The sequence below is a fragment of the Notechis scutatus genome, chromosome 10, assembly GCF_049901735.1.
Source record: "Notechis scutatus isolate UNSWTSFEM ecotype Mainland chromosome 10, rNotScu1.2, whole genome shotgun sequence".
NCBI classification, from domain to species: Eukaryota; Metazoa; Chordata; class Lepidosauria; order Squamata; family Elapidae; genus Notechis; species Notechis scutatus.
The window spans coordinates 697,501-715,820 of record NC_142018.1 but is presented as its reverse complement, the minus strand read 5'-3'; the positions used below and the strand labels follow the sequence as shown (position 1 = coordinate 715,820).

Genomic DNA, 18,320 nt, shown 5'->3' with positions numbered 1-18,320 from the left:
ACAGACTGTCCAGGAGATGGGGGATGCTTTAGTCCAGGTGTGGGAGGAGATCCCTCAGGAGACCATCCGCCACCTCATCAGGAGCATGCCCAGGCGTTCTAGGGAGGTCATACAGGCACGTGGAGGCCACACACACTACTGAGCCTCATTTTGACTTGTTTTAAGGACATTACATCAAAGTTGAATCAGCCTGTAGTATTTTTTTCCACTTTAATTTTGAGTGTAACTCCAAATCCAGACCTCCATGCGTTGCTAAATTTGATTTGCATTGATAATTTTTGTGTGATTTTGTTGTCAGCACATTCAACTATGTAATGAACAAAGTATTTAATAAGAATATTTCATTCATTCAGATCTAGGATGTCTTATTTTTGTGTTCCCTTTATTTTTTTGAGCAGTGTAGTTGTCAGCCTCAAGATATCTTCCTAATAAGTATATTCTGTCTTCTAACTATTGCTTCTTTGCTGCTATGCCAATTTACTTCTTTCGGCTGTCATGAAACGGTGGGAGGGGGGAATCTTGGAGGGGAAGAAGGCAGGAGGTGTTTTGCATTCCTTTGCTGGGTTAGCAAGGGGAGGGGGGATTCCTTTCTTTAACTTTCCATTTCTTTGCTAGCCTCTGTCCCTTTTTGCGCAACTGCGAACTTTTATCAAAATATGTCAAGGTCAACTGACAGTAGCCTCATCACCACCTGGAGATGATCATATTCAGAAGTTTTAATTGGAAGAATCATTTGAACTTTGAGGGGTGGGAGCAATTCTATTCCTTTGTATATGTGTTCTACCCGCCAATTTCTCAGTTTCGGAATTGGCTCTGTCGTTTCCACTTTATTTTCCAGTAAAAGGATAACTTTGCTCTACACCATGGAGTCTGAGTATTTCTTTCTTGGGATTTAAAGGGAGCACAGACTGACATTATTCCGAAACTCCCAAATCAACCCACCCGGAGAAAACAGCAACTTTCATCTCATGTCGTCTCCAGCCAGTGATGAAGATGACCAGGGAGCTGCGGGGGGAGCCGATGCTGCTATCAGAGATGCCGGCTGCTGACCTACTGGCCGACCTGACTCTGGAAGAAACCCCAGCTGAGATGCCCAGATGGTCGTTGGGGGTTGGTTGGAGAGACCTTGAAGACCCCCCTCCTCCCAGGATCACTGTAAGACGAAGAGGTGCGAGGGAACGGCTGTGGCAAGAGGGGGAGGAGATGGAATACAGGCTGGATCAAGCCGGGAAATTCCTTATGGACGTTTCTGAGAAGCTCGGCACAGCTCCAAGGTATGAGGGGGAAGAGGGAGCGAGGTCAGCCCGGGGAAGTCGAGTTACCCCCACCCCCCTAGCCCAGCCTATGCCGGCGCAGCCGCCCGCCGCCGGCCAGGGAGCCCCAGCAATAGGTGTGGTTCCTAGAAGACGCCACCTGCCTCCCTTAGATGTGAAATTTGGAGGAAATCCCAGAGACTTGGGGTTTTTCCTGGTACAAGTTGGGAGCTATATGGCAGAATTTGAAAGGGAGTTCATTTCTGAAGCAGCCAAAGTGAGATGTGTTACCAGAACCCTGGAAGGGATGGCAGCAGACTGGGTGGTGACTTTATACAATGATAACTCCCCCCAACTGCGGAGCCTCGATGTTTTCATGACTGCATTGAGGAGAAGGTTTGAGGACCCCCTGGCAGAGAGAAGGGCTAGGATCAGGATGAAGACTCTAACCCAAGGGGGAAGATCGGTTGCAGACTACACCCAAGAGTTCAGGCAGCTGGCATACCACATCCGAGGTTGGTCCCAAGGGGCCCTGGTAGAAGCCTACAAAGATGGCTTAAATGAAGATGTATACCACACGTGCATCTCCCGAAGGGACCCACGTGATTTGCAGTCGTGGTACTTGCTGGCGGAAGAGGTGGATATTGATCTAACTCGAAGCAGACGCAGAGGAGGTCCCGTCTGGAGAAAACCACTCCCCCCACGTCTCCGAGAGATCTCCACCCCCCAAAGGGGAGGGATGGCGGCAAGAGCCAAGACCACAGCCTGTTTCCGTTGCGGGAAGGAGGGCCACCGGATGGCGGATTGCCGGGTCAAGTCGGACCCACCGAAAGCGCGGGGCCCAGGGAGGAAGCCCGAAAACCCCTCAACCAAGCCTCGCGAAACCGGGTTGAAGACGAGAGAGGTTGTAGAGGTCGCCCTTCTGGCGGGAGAGGAGCTGGGACCTCCAACCCCACTCGACGAGAGCGAGACCGACTCAGAAGATGACGTCCCGGTAAGTCCTAACCAAGGGCCCATGACCATCCCAATAAAGTTAAGGGAGCCTACCTCTGGGACCGAGGGAGAGATTTTGGCCTTGTTGGACTCAGGGTTCACGAGGTGTGTAATTAACATGAAAGTAGTTAAGGGTATGGGCATTGGACTGAGAACTTTAAGAACGCCCATAGCGTTCTGCCAACTGGATGGATCTGTGGCGGGAGGTTGCCCAGCACATTTTATAACGGAACCCTTAGAGATGACCATGGGAACTCACCGCGAGATCCTATGTTTTATTGTGGCCCCTGGGATGGAACAGCCTCTAATATTGGGATTACCCTGGCTTCGGAAGTGGAATCCCCAGGTGAACTGGAGAGAGGGGTGGATACGCATCCGCACCGATCGGCCACCGGAAGGGGTGGAGCAACACTATCCGGAAAGGGAGAAGAAATCCCATCCGAAGCCGCAAGTTCCGGCCGAGGCAGCTTCCGCAGGTGTCGAACGCGTGGAGGGGGAGGAGAAAATCCCGAAGGAGTACTGGGACTTAAGAGAGGTGTTTAGTGAAGAGGCTTCCGACGAGCTCCCTCCCCATCGGTCAACCGATTGCAGTATTGAATTTCTACCGGGGGTGACGCTCCCGAAACCGAAGCTGCATTCAATGACACTGGGGGAGCTGGAAGAACTGAGAGCGTTTATCGACAAGAACCTGAAACGTGGTTTCATCACACCTGCCAGACCTCGAGTGGCGGCCCCTGTGATGTTCCGCGAGAAGAAAGATGGCTCCAAACGTTTGGTGGTGGACTATAGAAACCTGAACGCAGTGTATACCCTCTGATGAAGGACATGTTAGCCCACCTGGCAAAGGAGAAGATTTTCACAAAGTTGGACTTGAGGGAGGCGTACTACCGAATCCGAATTAAAGAGGGAGACGAGTGGAAGACTGCGTTCAACTGCCCAATGGGTTGTTTCCAGTTCAATGTTCTTCTTTTCGGCCTACAGGGGGCACCTGCTGTTTTCATGCAAATGATCAATCAAGTGCTTCACGAACATTTATACAAGGGGGTTCTGGTCTACCTTGATGATATTCTCATCTACACGGAGACTAGAGACAAACATGTGAAATTGGTACGCTCTGTGTTGCACAAGCTGAGGGCCGCCAAATTGTACGCCAAACTGTCCAAGTGTGAGTTCCATCAAGAAAAAATCGACTATTTGGGATATCGTATCTCCCCCGAGGGCATTGAGATGGACCCAGAGAAAGTGCGAGCTGTATTGGACTGGGCCCCACAGAGAACCCGTAAACAACTTCAAAGTTTTCTTGGATTTGCCAACTTCTATCGGCAATTCATCCCGTCCTTTGCTAAAATAGCCATGCCCATCACCAACCTCCTGAAAACAAAGGGGGAATTAAAACCAAAGTCCAGCCAACCGTTGAATTGGACCATGGAGTGCCAAACTGCATTTGAAAAGCTTAAAAGACTTTTTGCTGCAGAACCAGTACTGAAACACCCAGACATGGACATGGTTCGTTATCCAAGCTGATGCGAGCGATGTGGCGGTGGGGGCGGTCTTACTTCAGTTAAACGAGAAGGGGACACTACAACTGTGCGCTTACACCTCTCGTAAATTGACTGACACTGAAAGGAGATGGGCCGTTTGGGAGAAGGAAGCGTTTGCAGTCCGCTGGGCTTTACTAGCATGGAGGCATTTTCTGGAAGGAGCGAAGCACCCATTTGAGGTATGGACTGACCATAAAAATCTGGAAGCTTTAAAAACTCCTCGGAAGCTATCTCCTAAGCAAGTTAGGTGGGCTCAGTTTTTCAAGCGATTCAATTTCTCCTTGAAATATATTCCAGGGGGGAAATTTTTATGGCAGATGCTTTGTCTAGAATGCCTCAATACAACAGTATTCGTAAAGAAGCGATAAGGCCAATCGTGTCCACTACACAACTGGCTGCCCCGTAGTTACCCACGCGCAAAAGAGAAAACAGGAGAGAGATTTGTCCATTGACCTGATGGAGCGATTTAAGGGGGTTTTGAAAACGGATGAGTGGTTCCTGGAAAATGCGAATAACTGCACCGTTCGAGATGGTCTAGCCTGGATAGGTGCGAAATTGTATGTACCTCAAAACCTGAGAAGCCAAGTGTTACAACAAACTCATGATTCCAAAGTGGCTGGTCATTTTGGGTTTGTAAAGACTCTACATTTGGTCAAACAGCAGTTCTGGTGGCCTTCGTTGAAAAAGGACATCGAGACTTATGTGGCGAGTTGTCCAGTTTGCGCTTCAGCAAAAAGACCTCCTGGTAAACCACCAGGTTTGCTGCAAAATGTGGCTCGGCCAACTGCTCCTTGGAAGGAAATTTCCATGGACTTTATAGTAGACCTACCTGAGAGCAGTGGACACACAGTCATTTGGGTGGTGACTGACTTGTTCTCCAAACAAGCCCATTTCATCCCTTGCTCCAAAATCCCTTTGGCGAAGACATTGGCCAGACTGTTCATTATTCATGTCTACAGGTTGCATGGTGTACCTGAGCGTGTAGTTTCTGACCGAGGAGTCCAATTTACCTCGAACTTCTGGAGGGAATTTTTGAAGTTAATAGGCTCCACCCACAGTTTAAGCTCCACCCACCATCCTCAAACTAATGGGGCTTGCGAGAGGACTAACGGGGTGCTAGAGCAATACCTCAGATGTTACATAAATTATCAGCAAGACAACTTTTGCGGAGGTGGCATACAATAACTCTGTTCACAGCAGTACGGGGTTTACTCCTTTCAAAATAGCAACGGGGCAAGATTTTGTGCCCATATCTGAACTGCCTGGCGAAAACCCCAGTGTTCAATCGTTGAGCGACTGGATATCTCAACTTCAACTTAATTGGCCAGTCGCCCGTAAAGCTTTAGACGAAGCGCACCAGTCTCATAAAAAATTTGCTGACAGAAAGCGAGCGCCGCAGATGTTGTATAAGGTGGGCGATAAAGTATTCCTCTCGACCAAATATTTGCAGACTACCCAGAAATCGAAGAAGTTGGGTCCTAAGTATGTGGGGCCTTTTCCCATTGAGAGGATTGTAAATCAGGTGACTGTTCAACTGACTTTACCAAAGACTCTTCATCGTATTCATCCGGTTTTCCACGTCAGTTTGTTGAAACCCGAACATACCTGTACCCTGAGACCGACCCAGTCTGATCCCCCCCGTACCACTGTTGATTGAGGGTGAACAACATTTCGAGATTAAAGAAATTCTAGACTCTAGGAAATGGAGGGGTCGTATCCAATATCTTGTAGCTTGGAAACATTTTCCTCCGTCCTATGCTGAGTGGGTTAATGAGAAAGATATTAGGGCTCCTGAACTGCTTAAGAATTTTTATGCCAAATACCCTGATAAACCATAGAGATGTATGCCAATGTTAACATATGATTGTGGTATTTTTTCTTACAGGGACTAATGTTCTTCTTCTAGGGGGTCTGAATGTCAGCCTCAAGATATCTTCCTAATAAGTATATTATGTCTTCTAACTATTGCTTCTCTGCTGCTATGCCAATTTACTTCTTTCGGCTGTCATGAAATGGTGGGAGGGGGGAATCGTGGAGGGGAAGAAGGCAGGAGGTGTTTTGCATTCCTTTGCTGGGTTAGCAAGGGGAGGGGGGATTCCTTTCTTTAACTTTCCATTTCTTTGCTAGCCTCTGTCCCTTTTTGCGCAACTGCGAACTTTTATCAAAATATGTCAAGGTCAACTGGCAGTAGCCTCATCACCACCTGGAGATGACCACATGATCATATTCAGAAGTTTTAATTGGAAGAATCATTTGAACTTTGAGGGGTGGGAGCAATTCTATTCCTTTGTATATGTGTTCTACCCGCCAATTTCTCAGTTTCGGAATTGGCTCTGTCGTTTCCACTTTATTTTCCAGTAAAAGGATAACTTTTCTCTACACCATGGAGTCTGAGTATTTCTTTCTTGGGATTTAAAGGGAGCACAGACTGACAGTAGTTTCCATGAAGTTTTCATTTTTGATCCACGTTTTTGACTTTACCATATGTATATTTTTTTAAAAAATGAGTTGGAATCACAATTTAGATTCCCATTGCTACATGCTGGTTAACCACAAATTGAATCTTCAGATCACTGAACATGCCTCCAGTCCAAGTGAGAATTTGAATTTGTGGTCTCTACTATGTCTACAGTGTTGGCACATTCATTTTGCAAGAGCAAACTGTTCAATGAATGTTTACTACAACTACAATTCTTTCCTCTGGTCACATGAATCAGAAGTTATATGTGTGAGATCCATGAAAGTCGTGCTTTAATCAGTTGCACTTCCCTACTCCAAACTCACTTCTGAGAGTGCTTGCTTGATGGACTTTTGCTTTATTCTATTGGGTTAAAATAATGGACTGTTCATTAATTCTGTTATTGTAGGAGATGATCAGGCTGAGCCCAAGGGAGGGGTCAGGCAAGTCATCAGTCTTGAATCCCTTTGCACCCACAACAGATCTAAGCACACCTTGACCTTCCGTTGACTCTTATCTGTTTGTTTTGACTCTTAGCAATTCAGATTGTTGTAGAGAGTGTTAGGATGCATTAAACCTGTATTCATTTGAACCACCCTGGCTCCTGCTTTCCTGACATTTATTCTGAATCACTTTGGGTACCAGATTTCTTTCTTTTAAAACTTCACCAAAAGAGAAGTCAACAACTTGTAAGCTTCCCTCTCAGCCAAATTAAGGAGCTTACTAGTTATTAATCTAGGAGATATCAACCAGACCATTTTGTTTGTATGCTTTATTCTCACAGGAGTTCTGTGAAGATCCTCATCTGACCGTACATGGAATTAGTTCCCACGATTTACATCAAGGGAGCCTGGGAAACTGTTGGTTTGTGGCTGCTTGTTCTTGCTTAGCTCTTCGGAAGAAGCTGTGGCAGAAGGTAGTCCTCCAGAGTCATAAATGTTGCATTCTTTGGTTAAAATTTAAACATGGTGTTCCAAAGCCATATCACCCTTGGAATGGTGGCCTCAGGCACGCCCCAGAACCTTCACATCAAAACAAGGTGCATCCTCCTCACATCATAGCAATACATGTTGTTGTTGGTTTAAGAGAAGGGAAGTTTGTGTTTTGTCTAGAGTTGTATATCTCAACCTCGGTGACTTTGAGATATGTGAACTTCAACACCTAGAATTCCCCAGCCAGCATGCTGTGGGATGCACAATTATATAAGTTAAGGGTGAAGTAAGTTAAAAACAGTTTGTAGGTAAGATCTGTTCCTTTAAATTTTATCAATTGGTTCAGAAGAATCCAAATCTTTATGACTTTCTTTTCCAGAAAAACATGAATCATTTATTATTGTTATTCCAGGGGGAAATTACTTATCCTTTAATGGATAACTTTAATGTAAGTTTATTTGAAATGATGTTTTTCTTCTTTCATTAAGAGACTGTTAGTTGCAATTTCCATTTATGTGTATAGATTTTATTCCAGCATTAAACAAATTGATCTGGCTCACCAATGAATGTTTTCTATCCTATGTTTGCAGTATATTTTCAGTTTCTTTGCATACTGTAGGTGTTCCCGAATATTAAGGAACAGGACTGGGACCAAAAGAGACCAGAGAAATATGCTGGAATCTTTCATTTCCATTTCTGGTGTTTTGGAGAATGGATTGATGTGGTCATAGATGATCGGTTGCCAACCATAGACAATAAGCTGATCTACTGCTCTTCTAAGGAGCCCAATGAATTCTGGAGTGCACTTCTGGAGAAAGCTTATGCAAAGTATGTGGTGATTAATGAGGTGTAATTGCAGTTTTATCAGCCACTCAAAAATAAGATTTCTTAGTATGGGGATATTCATAGTCATTGTTCTGCTCTACAAAGACCTTGAAGTGTGTTCATACTACTCCTTCCCTATTTCAGATCCAATCCAGTATAAATAGCATAGGGTTTTAGAAGTGGCAGAAGATAATTGGATTAAAAGAGGGTCAATTCTGTTGGCAAAGCAAACAATTATTCTATTATTGGGTTTTATTTTCATAGCAGTTCATTACAAGATTTTCCATAACTGTGTAGATCTAGAGATTTACATTTCTGCAAAGTTAGAGAAGGTAGCCTGAAGTCTTCCAAAGTTCATTTGAAGCTCTACCCTATTGTCTCTTCTCTTGTGCAGGAACCCCTGGAGAGTTCAAGAAGGTCAGGTGTAGTTATGGGGAAATAAATAGCAAAATCTCATTCTTTGTGTGTCTGAAATTCTGTGTTATGTCTTCTCTAGGGTGGCAGGTTGTTATGAAGCCTTGGATGGGGGCAGCACAGCTGAGGCAATTGTTGATTTCACGGGAGCTGTAGCAGAATCCATCAACCTAATTGATGGTAATTATGACTATAGTATCATCGAGCAGGTGAAACTCTTTAGAGATTTGCTGAAAGTTAATAAAAGGGGAGGATTGATCAGCTGCTACATCATGGTAAGTGCACAGAACAAGCTGTGATGTGTCCTTTGGTCTATTTTTGATTCTTTATCAAAATGTCATTCCTATAAGGTAGACTAGACTAAGCAATCAACTCCCTAGGAAGGCTTTATTTAGATTGGCTGTAATATAGAATCTTGCAAGTCTTGCAAGTCTAGTTGTGCTGTATCTTCTCCCCCCTTCTTATACTCAAGTGAACCAAGAAGGTGTCTACCTGAGCCACTTCTGAATGTTATCTATTTCTCTGGACTTACACAAGTTTCAGTCCTTTTGGTCTGCATATCTCCATCATGGTGATCTTCCTTACTCTCTCCACAAACTCAAGAAAAGAGGCAAGATGGTTGAGGATAGCCTAGTTTGTTCTGTGTGAAGTGTGAAGGTTTTGCTATTTCTGCTCTTCAGTAGAAATGTCCCCCCCTTTCTTCTAGGGATAAGCAGAGAAATGCTCCTCCATCATTTTATTACCAATTGTCCCAAAAGTGCTTTTTCAAGAGGTGGCCTTAATGACTCTCTAAAAGAATTCAAATGTTCAGCTGTCTACAAGGGGTATAAATCCTTCCATTCCCCATCATACAGCCAAAACTGAAGAAGCTTCTTGGATGAGAAGCAAAACATCATCAACGAAAAACCAGAAAGTCCACTTGCCTCTTGAAAAAGCACCTTTGGGACAACCATGACCTGGATGACTGAATCTCCATAGACACATTTATTACCAATTGTCATTCAATTGGATGAGATATTTTGGCTTGGACAATTATCTCCAAGGAGAAGAGAACACCTGTGAAAATGGGTGGAGTGCGCAGATCTTACACCTTTTAGGGATAAAGTGTCTAAGGGCTTTACATTATCCAGTGGTGACTTCTCTGACTGAGCTTTTTCAAAACAGTGTTATAGTCAGAATTAAAAGGAAGGCCATCCTTGAAAAATCACCAGGGAGTTTTTTCAGACAAATCATTTATCTAATTTGTCTGTGCACAAGTTGTGTGGACTCAAAATTGCTAGTCATAAATGATTTAATTTCCCCCACCTCACCTCAATCCAAATTACCTTCTCCAGTGTCACAAAATTCCCTGGAAATGGGATTCAAGAGAGATTCTATGTAGCCAATCTATCCTTTTCCACCACCTTCTCCACAAAAGATTTTATGGGAATATAAACTTGGAAGGGATAACAGGGAAGCTAGAGTGATAGTGTGATCAGTTGAGAATGTTTCCAGATCTCCTGCAGGGGATGTGTTATAGACATACTAGATTTTTTTTCTTGGAGACAAATCCTTGTGGGAAGGATCTGAGGTGAAAAGAAATTTGGAAACTATCAACATAGCCATGATGTCTCCTGAAATGTTGTTGACCTTTGTAGAAATGTCCACCCCTTTGGAATGGGACAAAATATGAGTAATTCCTGGATCGGATTTTAGAGATAATTAAAATGAGACATGTCCAAGCATGCTTTGTCATCCATTCCATACCTCCCATAATCAGCTTCAGCTTCACACACACACACACACACACACACACACACACACACACGTTTTTCTATATACCCACACTGGTTGTGGGTAAATAAAGATGGAAATAATTATAATCTTGTAAAATCCTGAAGAGCAATATTATAATAAAACAAAAAACCAGCACAAAGGCCTTCTAGTTGCATCAGACCCTATAACACCCAACCAAATTCTGCAAAAATTCCTATCAGCCAATTCTTACCCCAGTCCTGTAACATTTATTGTTGTCTGCAATTCAGCCATGCTATGTAGCATCTGAGAGCAAATGTTAAGTCAGCATCTGAGAGGAAATGTTAAATCAGGTACAAATGTTTAATGCCTAAGATTGCTACACCTAAGTTAGACATCTGGCTGAAATCATTGGGCACTGATCTTCACTCAGAAGATTATCTGTGGGACAAAAAATACAAGCTCTAAACATATCTTCAGAATGCAACATTTTTCCATGACTTCCTTAACCACATCAGTGGAAATAAGGGTAGGGTTCTTATTCTGCACTAATTAATTCTCAGGCAGAACAACTCTGCCACGGGTTACAAGCATAGTGGATGGTAGAACTGTAGATCAATTTAACACTGAAAATTTGATTTAATTTTAATTATTCAGTTTAATATTGTTCATACTCACTTGTTATGGCTCCCCCTTCAGAGTTCAAACAACACAAAACCAAAAGCAGCCGTTCCAAAACTTAAATCCAACAGAAAGGAGTCTTACAAGATAACGGCTGTCATAATTTATATTCCACAGCAATAATACACGCTCTGTTCAGCAAAACAGTCCTGGCACAAATTCTCGAACCTCAGAGCCTCTGCTGAAAACCTCTTCACGCAATCCGACACTTTGTTCCTGACAATCTTCCCCCACACAGCTGTGTCCTTTTATGCTCCTTGAGGCAACGTGCTAATTACTGACTCGCCCTCCTCCTTCTAACTGAGTTTGCCTCCATAAACCACCTAGATGGGCGTGTCAATCTCCCTAAATCAACGTCTGGCTTGATGCCTCCTCACAGCTTGACGTTTCAGCCTCCTTCTGGTTCTGGCATCAAGCCACGATCTTTCAGCTTCCTCGCTCGACTCTTCTGACTCATTTTGTGGATCAATTGCTGGCATGAATGAGGTCGAGGGTTCAGGCGAAGAGTGTCTGTGTGATAACCTCTCATCCCCCTGGCTCACATCTGTGTCTTCTAATAATTCAGACTCCAAATTCTCAGCAGGCTCCAGCCTTTCATCCTCAGAGTCATCAGAGTCAAAACTCACAGCAGGATCGATCCTTTCAGTCACAACACTATCCCTCACCGCAGGGCCCTTCCCCCGAGTCTGACGATCAGGATGTGGTTTTGAAGGAAATTATGCATGATATATGCGAATAAGATCTGGGGCATGCACCTTGGATACATCCTGCCAAGAGCGAATCTCTGTTTCATTGTCCAGTTTTCCCACAAAGTACTGGAATCTTCCCTTTAACCATCTTGAATCATAAATTCCGATCACTGTAGTATCCGTAATAGGTTCAGTGCTGAGCCTGGATGGAGAACCGGTATCTTCTGGAGAACGAAGATTACACGATGGAGTGTCAGGTATTAACAGGGAGCGATGGAAAACAGGGTGAATGCGCATGGAGCGCGGTAAAGTAAGTCGATAAGCTACCGGATTAATAACTGCCTCGATAGGGAAGGGACCAATAAAATGATGATCCAACTTCCTAATCGGACGATCGACCCGAAGATGTTTCGTTGACAACCACACCTTGTCTCCCACAGCCAATGGAGGCATCGCCCGACGCGAACGATCGGCGAAACACTTATAATCGGCTTTCGCTCATTCTAATTGTCTAGAAATTAATTGATGTACCGCATATAACTCCGACAAAAAATCTCGTGCCTCCGGAACTGGAGAATCCGCGATTGATAGTGGGAAAAACCTCAGATGATAACCCACATTGGCATAAAAAGGTGTCATGTGGGTGGAGGTGTGCCAAGAATTATTAAAGGCAAATTCTGCCAATGGAAGATAGGTCACCCAGTCATTTTGTCGTTGATTGACAAAACATCTGAGGTATTGGGCGAGGATGCCAATTACCTTCTCAGTCCCGCCATCGGTTTCCGGATGATGTGCCGATGCTAAACATACTTGTATTCGTAGAGCGTTCATTAGGCTTTTCCAGAATTGAGCGGTGAACTGAACACCGCGATCTGAAACAACTCTATCCAGTAAGCCATGTAAACGGAATACGTGTTGTATGAAAAGCCGGGCAGTAACATGAGCCGAGGGTAATCTTCTACATGGGATGAAATGGGCCATCTTAGTGAGCATGTCAACCACCACGAGCACCGTCGTACAACCCGACGAAAGGGGTAAGTGCATTAGAAAATCCATGGAGATCGCTCCCCATGGTCTGCTTGGAGTCGGCAGTGGTTGAAAAAGTCCAGGAGGCGCACCCGATGCCGCTTTCGCTTGTCGACACTGTATACAAGAAGTGACATAAGAAGACACATCGTGTCGAACCCGAGGCCACCAAAAAGTCCGGGTGACCAAGTGCAGGGTTTTGTGAAAACCAAAATGACCAGCAGCTGGTTTGTCATGACATTGTGTCATGATGAGGGCTCTAAGCGTCTTGTTGGGTACATACAACAAGTCTCGATGTCGTAACAAGCCCTCTTCAAAGGACCATGGGGAATCAGGTCCAACTTCTCCCCTTCTCTGCTGCGTCCACGCGTCTAATCGTTGCGCCTCTCGTATGCGAGCCCGCAAGTCTACAGGATCTTGCAGTACGGCCAAGGATTCTGTTGGTAACACAGTTCGTACAGGAATAGGATCCTCAGGACCGATATACTCGGGCTTCCGAGACAACGCGTCGGCTCTCCGATTCTGTCCACTTGGAACATAAGTAATGGAGAAATTGAACCTGGCAAAAAACAACGACCACCGAATCTGGCGTTGGTTCAATTTCTTAGCTGTGGTCAAATGTTCCAAGTTTCGATGATCTGTCCGAACCTCTACTTTGTGTCGAGCCCCCTCTAAATGATGGCTCCAAGTTTCAAAAGCAGCCTTAATGGCCAACAACTCCTTTTCCCAGATGGTGTAGTTGCGCTCTGAAGCTGTGAGCTTCCTAGAATAGTATGCGCATGGGAAAAGGGGCACGCCATCTTTCGCAGCTTGTAACAGTACCGCTCCGATAGCAACATTAGAGGCATCGGTCTCGACCACAAATGGACGATTCGGATCAGGATGCCTCAATATCGGCTCGGCTACAAATGCTTTCTTTAAAATGTCAAAAGCCTGTTGTTGCGGGGCCCCCCACACAAACGGAACCTTCTTACGGAGGAGCTGAGTTATGGGGTCCATTACTTTAGCAAAGTCCGGGATAAAAGTCCGATAGTAGTTGGCGAATCCCAACAGACGTTGTATCGTCCTTGACTCGACGAGGGGCTTCCCAACTACATAATGCTTCAACCTTTTTAGGGTCCATAGCAATGCCCTCAGGAGAAATGATGTGCCCTAAAAACTCTATCGACGACTGAAAAAAGAATCACTTCTCCAGTTTCGCATAGAGTTTATGCTCCTGAAGACATTGAAGCACTTGGCGAACCTGCTGAAGGTGGTGATCTCTGGACCGGGAGTAAATTAAAATGTCGTCCAAATACACCACGACAAACCTATCCAGCATGTCCCGGAAAATGTCATTCATCAAATGCTGGAATACAGCAGGAGCGTTGGTCAGACCAAATGGCATGACGGTGTACTCGAAATGACCATAACGAGTGCCAAACGCTGTCTTCCACTCGTCCCCCTTGCGCATCCGAACCAGGTTGTAGGCCCCACGCAGATCTAGTTTAGTGAAGATAGTAGCCTCCCGCAACCGCTCCATCAATTCTGGAATGAGCGGCAAGGGATAGCTATTCCTCACGGTAATAGAGTTCAGGCGTCGATAATCACAACAGAGACGAAGTTCTCCTGACTTCTTCTTAACAAAAAGAATGGGCGCCGAAAGAGGGGATGAGGAGGGTCGAATAAATCCCCGAGCTAAGTTTTTATCTAAAAACTCTCGGAGTGCAACCAACTATAGAGTATAACCTCCCCTTGGGCAATGGAGCGTCCGGTATCAGGTCCACGGGACAATCATAGGCACGATGTGGCGGTAATCGGTCTGCCTCCTGTTCGCTGAAAACATCGGAAAAATCCGACAGCTCCGAAGGTATGGAGACAGCAGGAGCGGCGATATCTTGGCCAGCGCAGACATGCCTCAGGTGATCCACACATTGTAGGCTTGGAAAAGAAATTGCGTTCTGCGCCCAAGCCACCAACGGATCGTGCAAACGCAACCAGGATACTCCGAGCACCAAAGGGAGATGGAGGTTCGAGGTGACATAAAAACTTATCGCCTCCTCATGATCCCCAATAACCATACGCACTGGCTGAGTGCCAAAGCGAATGGGTCCCGACTTGAGTTCACGCCCGTCTACAGTTTCCACCTTAAGGGGTGGATCCACAGTAATCAAAGGAATTCCAAAATGTTCAACGAAAGCACAGTCCATAAAGCTGGTTGTAGCCCCTGAATCCACCAGCGCAACCACAGGAATTCCCTCCTTCTGGGACTGCAAAATATATGAGTGTCCAAAAGTAAATGCCGAGGAGAGCCAGGATTTACCTCGGCAAGTTGGGGTGGGGGTGTAGAACGTGCCCGACCTAGGGTTTCCCCGAGGTCGGGCCTACCCTGTTTCCCGACGGGCCAGGAGTGGTTTCGGGCACAGGTCTGCGAGTCCCTCTCTGAGTGCAGGAATTTGCAAAATGTCCCGGACCCCCGCAGTAAAGGCACAAGCCTTCCTGGAACCTTCTCGAGCGTTCTCGCCCGTTAAGCGGGCGGAGTGCGCCTATCTCCATCGGCTCCTCAGCCTGAACCGTGGGTTGGAAAACTCTCGGTGGCGTGATGCGTGCGCGAGAAAACACAGGTGGTTCCACAACGGGCCGTTTGCTCCCACGTTGCTGTAAACGAGCTTCAATACGTAAGCACTGAACTATCAATGCATCCAAAGTTAAAGCCCGCTCTGCATGGACTAGCTCATCCTTGATGGCATCAGACAAGCCTTCCTGGAATGCAGCCATATGAGCCGGTTCGTTCCAGTTAGAGTCCATACACAGCAAACGAAATTCTGCCACGTATTCCTGCAGTGAACGTTTCCCCTGATTAATATCCATTAACCGTCTGTCCACAGTTTGTATCTTAATTGGATCCTCAAACATCACCCTCATTTGTTGGAGGAAACCCTGGAAATTGTTCAATAACGGGCTATCTTGAACTAACAAGGGAGTAGCCCAATTGGCAGCCTGCCCAGTTAGTAAACTGATCATAAAGCCTACTTTAGCCCGTTCGGTTGGGAAGTCTTCAGGCCTCAGAGAGATAAACAATTGGCATTGACCCATAAATGCCGGGAACCTGTCCATTTGCCCAGAAAATTTCTCTGGCATGGATACCGGGCTTTTCCTCACAGGAGGGGCAGGGGTAGCAGCAGCAGTGCTTGGTAAGCTGAAAACATAATTCAGCAATTGAGTTAGTTACCTGATTCTGAAGCGTCACATTGCTTTGCAAAAGCTGAGTTATTTGTTCTTGTTGTTGCTCTACCAAACGCTGCAGTTGATTTGAATCCATCTTGCTTCAAAGATGGTTTGTTTGTGGTCAGGAACAAAAATGTTATGGCTCCCCCTTCAGAGTTCAAACAACACAAAACCAAAAGCAGCCGTTCCAAAACTTAAATCCAACAGAAAGGAGTCTTACAAGATAACGGCTGTCATAATTTATATTCCACAGCAATAATACACGCTCTGTTCAGCAAAACAGTCCTGGCACAAATTCTCGAACCTCAGAGCCTCTGCTGAAAACCTCTTCACGCAATCCGACACTTTGTTCCTGACAATCTTCCCCCACACAGCTGTGTCCTTTTATGCTCCTTGAGGCAACGTGCTAATTACTGACTCGCCCTCCTCCTTCTAACTGAGTTTGCCTCCGTAAACCACCTAGATGGGCGTGTCAATCTCCCTAAATCAACGTCTGGCTTGATGCCTCCTCACAGCTTGACGTTTCAGCCTCCTTCTGGTTCTGGCATCAAGCCACGATCTTTCAGCTTCCTCGCTCGACTCTTCTGACTCATTTTGTGGATCAATTGCTGGCATGAATGAGGTCGAGGGTTCAGGCGAAGAGTGTCTGTGTGATAACCTCTCATCCCCCTGGCTCACATCTGTGTCTTCTAATAATTCAGACTCCAAATTCTCAGCAGGCTCCAGCCTTTCATCCTCAGAGTCATCAGAGTCAAAACTCACAGCAGGATCGATCCTTTCAGTCACAACACTCACTTATCCATGTGACCATCCCCTTTCCTCATCATAAGAAAACTGTTGTTTCTTTTGACATGCAATTTACTCTACAGTTTTGTAGGGTTCCACAAGAAATGTTAATTTGGTAATTTTTTTCAGGCATATCCTACTTTGAGTAAACCTCTCTAGTAAGAACCCTTCCTATTGGTGGAACATGTCATTTTACTCTAAAAGAAATCCATCTTGTCAGCTTCAGGCTTCTATATCCCTAGAAGATTCCTCTAGTCTCCTTCTGGTACAGGATATTCTGTGGATTAGCCTATTTATTTCATATGACAAACTTACCAGGGGATCTGATTAAGTGTTTCTTACTTGTTTCAGTAAGGAAATTATTCATTATCTCTGCTGAAGAATATTCACGAGGCATAGTTTATTTCATAGCTGAAGGAGACATCTACTTCTTCAGGGAGAATTTAATTAAAAAAAACAGTCCCCAAATAAAATATTAAGATAACAGAAAGAAGACAACTGTGATACCATATACCAAAATAACAATCTTTGAGTTGTCATTCTAATCACACATCAACATTCATTCTAATCACACATCAACGTTCAAGACTTGCTTGAAAGAACTCAGTGGAGTTGTCTTTTGTGTTTCTACTGCTGAAACACATTTTGAGTGTATGCCTGAACAGATCTTCTCAAGTTTGACTGACATATGTCATTAGCAAGTTCTGGAGGTTCTTATCATATCTTAAGAGGTAGGTAAGAACAGTAATATCCCATTTAGCCTGATAGTAAATAATAGTATACAGTCTGATGGAGCAATATTTAGAAGAGGTTGCTATTGATGGGAGAAACCAATAACCACAATGAAAGTTTGCATTAATTTGTGTTCATCTTATGCCTAGCCTTCATCCCTCAGTGATTTTGAAGTAGAGACGGATGTGGGTTTAGTGAAAGGTCATGCCTATTCAGTGACATCTATTCTGAAAATGTCTGTTGGACAGAAGAACCTGTGCAGTGGAAAGTCTGAGAAACTTTTCATGATCCGATTAAGGAATCCTTGGGGAAACAAGGAATGGAAAGGAGCATGGAGTGATGAGTAAGTAATCCATACTTTAAGAATGAGAAGAAGCATTAGAACCAAGATAATGGGAAATGTTAATACCACTTTATAATGTCTTGGTAAGACCACACTTGGAATACTGCATCCAGTTTTAGTCGCAATGATGTAAAAAATATATTGAGATTATAGAAAGAGTGCAGAGAAGACCAACAAAGATAATTAGGGGACTGGAGGCTAAAACATATAAAAGAATGGTTGCTGGAATTGGGACTGTCTGGTCTAGTGAAAAGAAGAACTAGGAGGTGACATGATAGGAGTGTTCCAAGGGGCTGTCACAAAGAAGAGAGGGTCAACCTATTCTCCCAAGCACTTGAAGACTGGACAAGAAGTAATGGATGGAAACTAATCAAGAACCAACCTAGAACTAAGGAGAAATTTCCTGATGGTTAGAACAATTAATCAGTGGAATGACTTGCCTCCAGAAGCTGTGGATGCTCCAACACTGGAGTTTTTAAAGAAGAGACTGGACAGCCATTTGTCCAGAATGGTATAGGGTTTCCTGCTTGAGAAGGGGGTTGGACTAAAAACCCCAAGGTCCCTTCCAACTCTGTTATTAGTTTCTAGCTTTGAGTGAATTACAAGGTAAATTACAAGATATAGTTACTCACCAACATAAATGAAAATCTTTAAATGTGGAAACAAAATGAAAAACTTGTCAGTTTATATATATATATATATATAT

The 18,320-nt window shown here is 44.6% G+C and overlaps 1 protein-coding gene across 2 annotated transcripts in view; it reads left to right on the top strand.

Annotated features, from left to right (window-relative positions):
• CAPN6 (calpain 6) overlaps window positions 1-18,320 on the top strand; it is an 86,172-nt gene that overhangs the window by 32,799 nt on the left and 35,053 nt on the right. For both annotated transcript variants that reach the window (XM_087971937.1, XM_087971936.1), the window contains exons 3-6: window positions 7,030-7,161; window positions 7,797-8,005; window positions 8,499-8,691; window positions 17,421-17,614. In XM_087971937.1, the coding sequence (XP_087828063.1) occupies window positions 7,030-7,161; window positions 7,797-8,005; window positions 8,499-8,691; window positions 17,421-17,614 (728 nt within the window). The remainder of the gene's footprint in view (window positions 1-7,029; window positions 7,162-7,796; window positions 8,006-8,498; window positions 8,692-17,420; window positions 17,615-18,320) is intronic.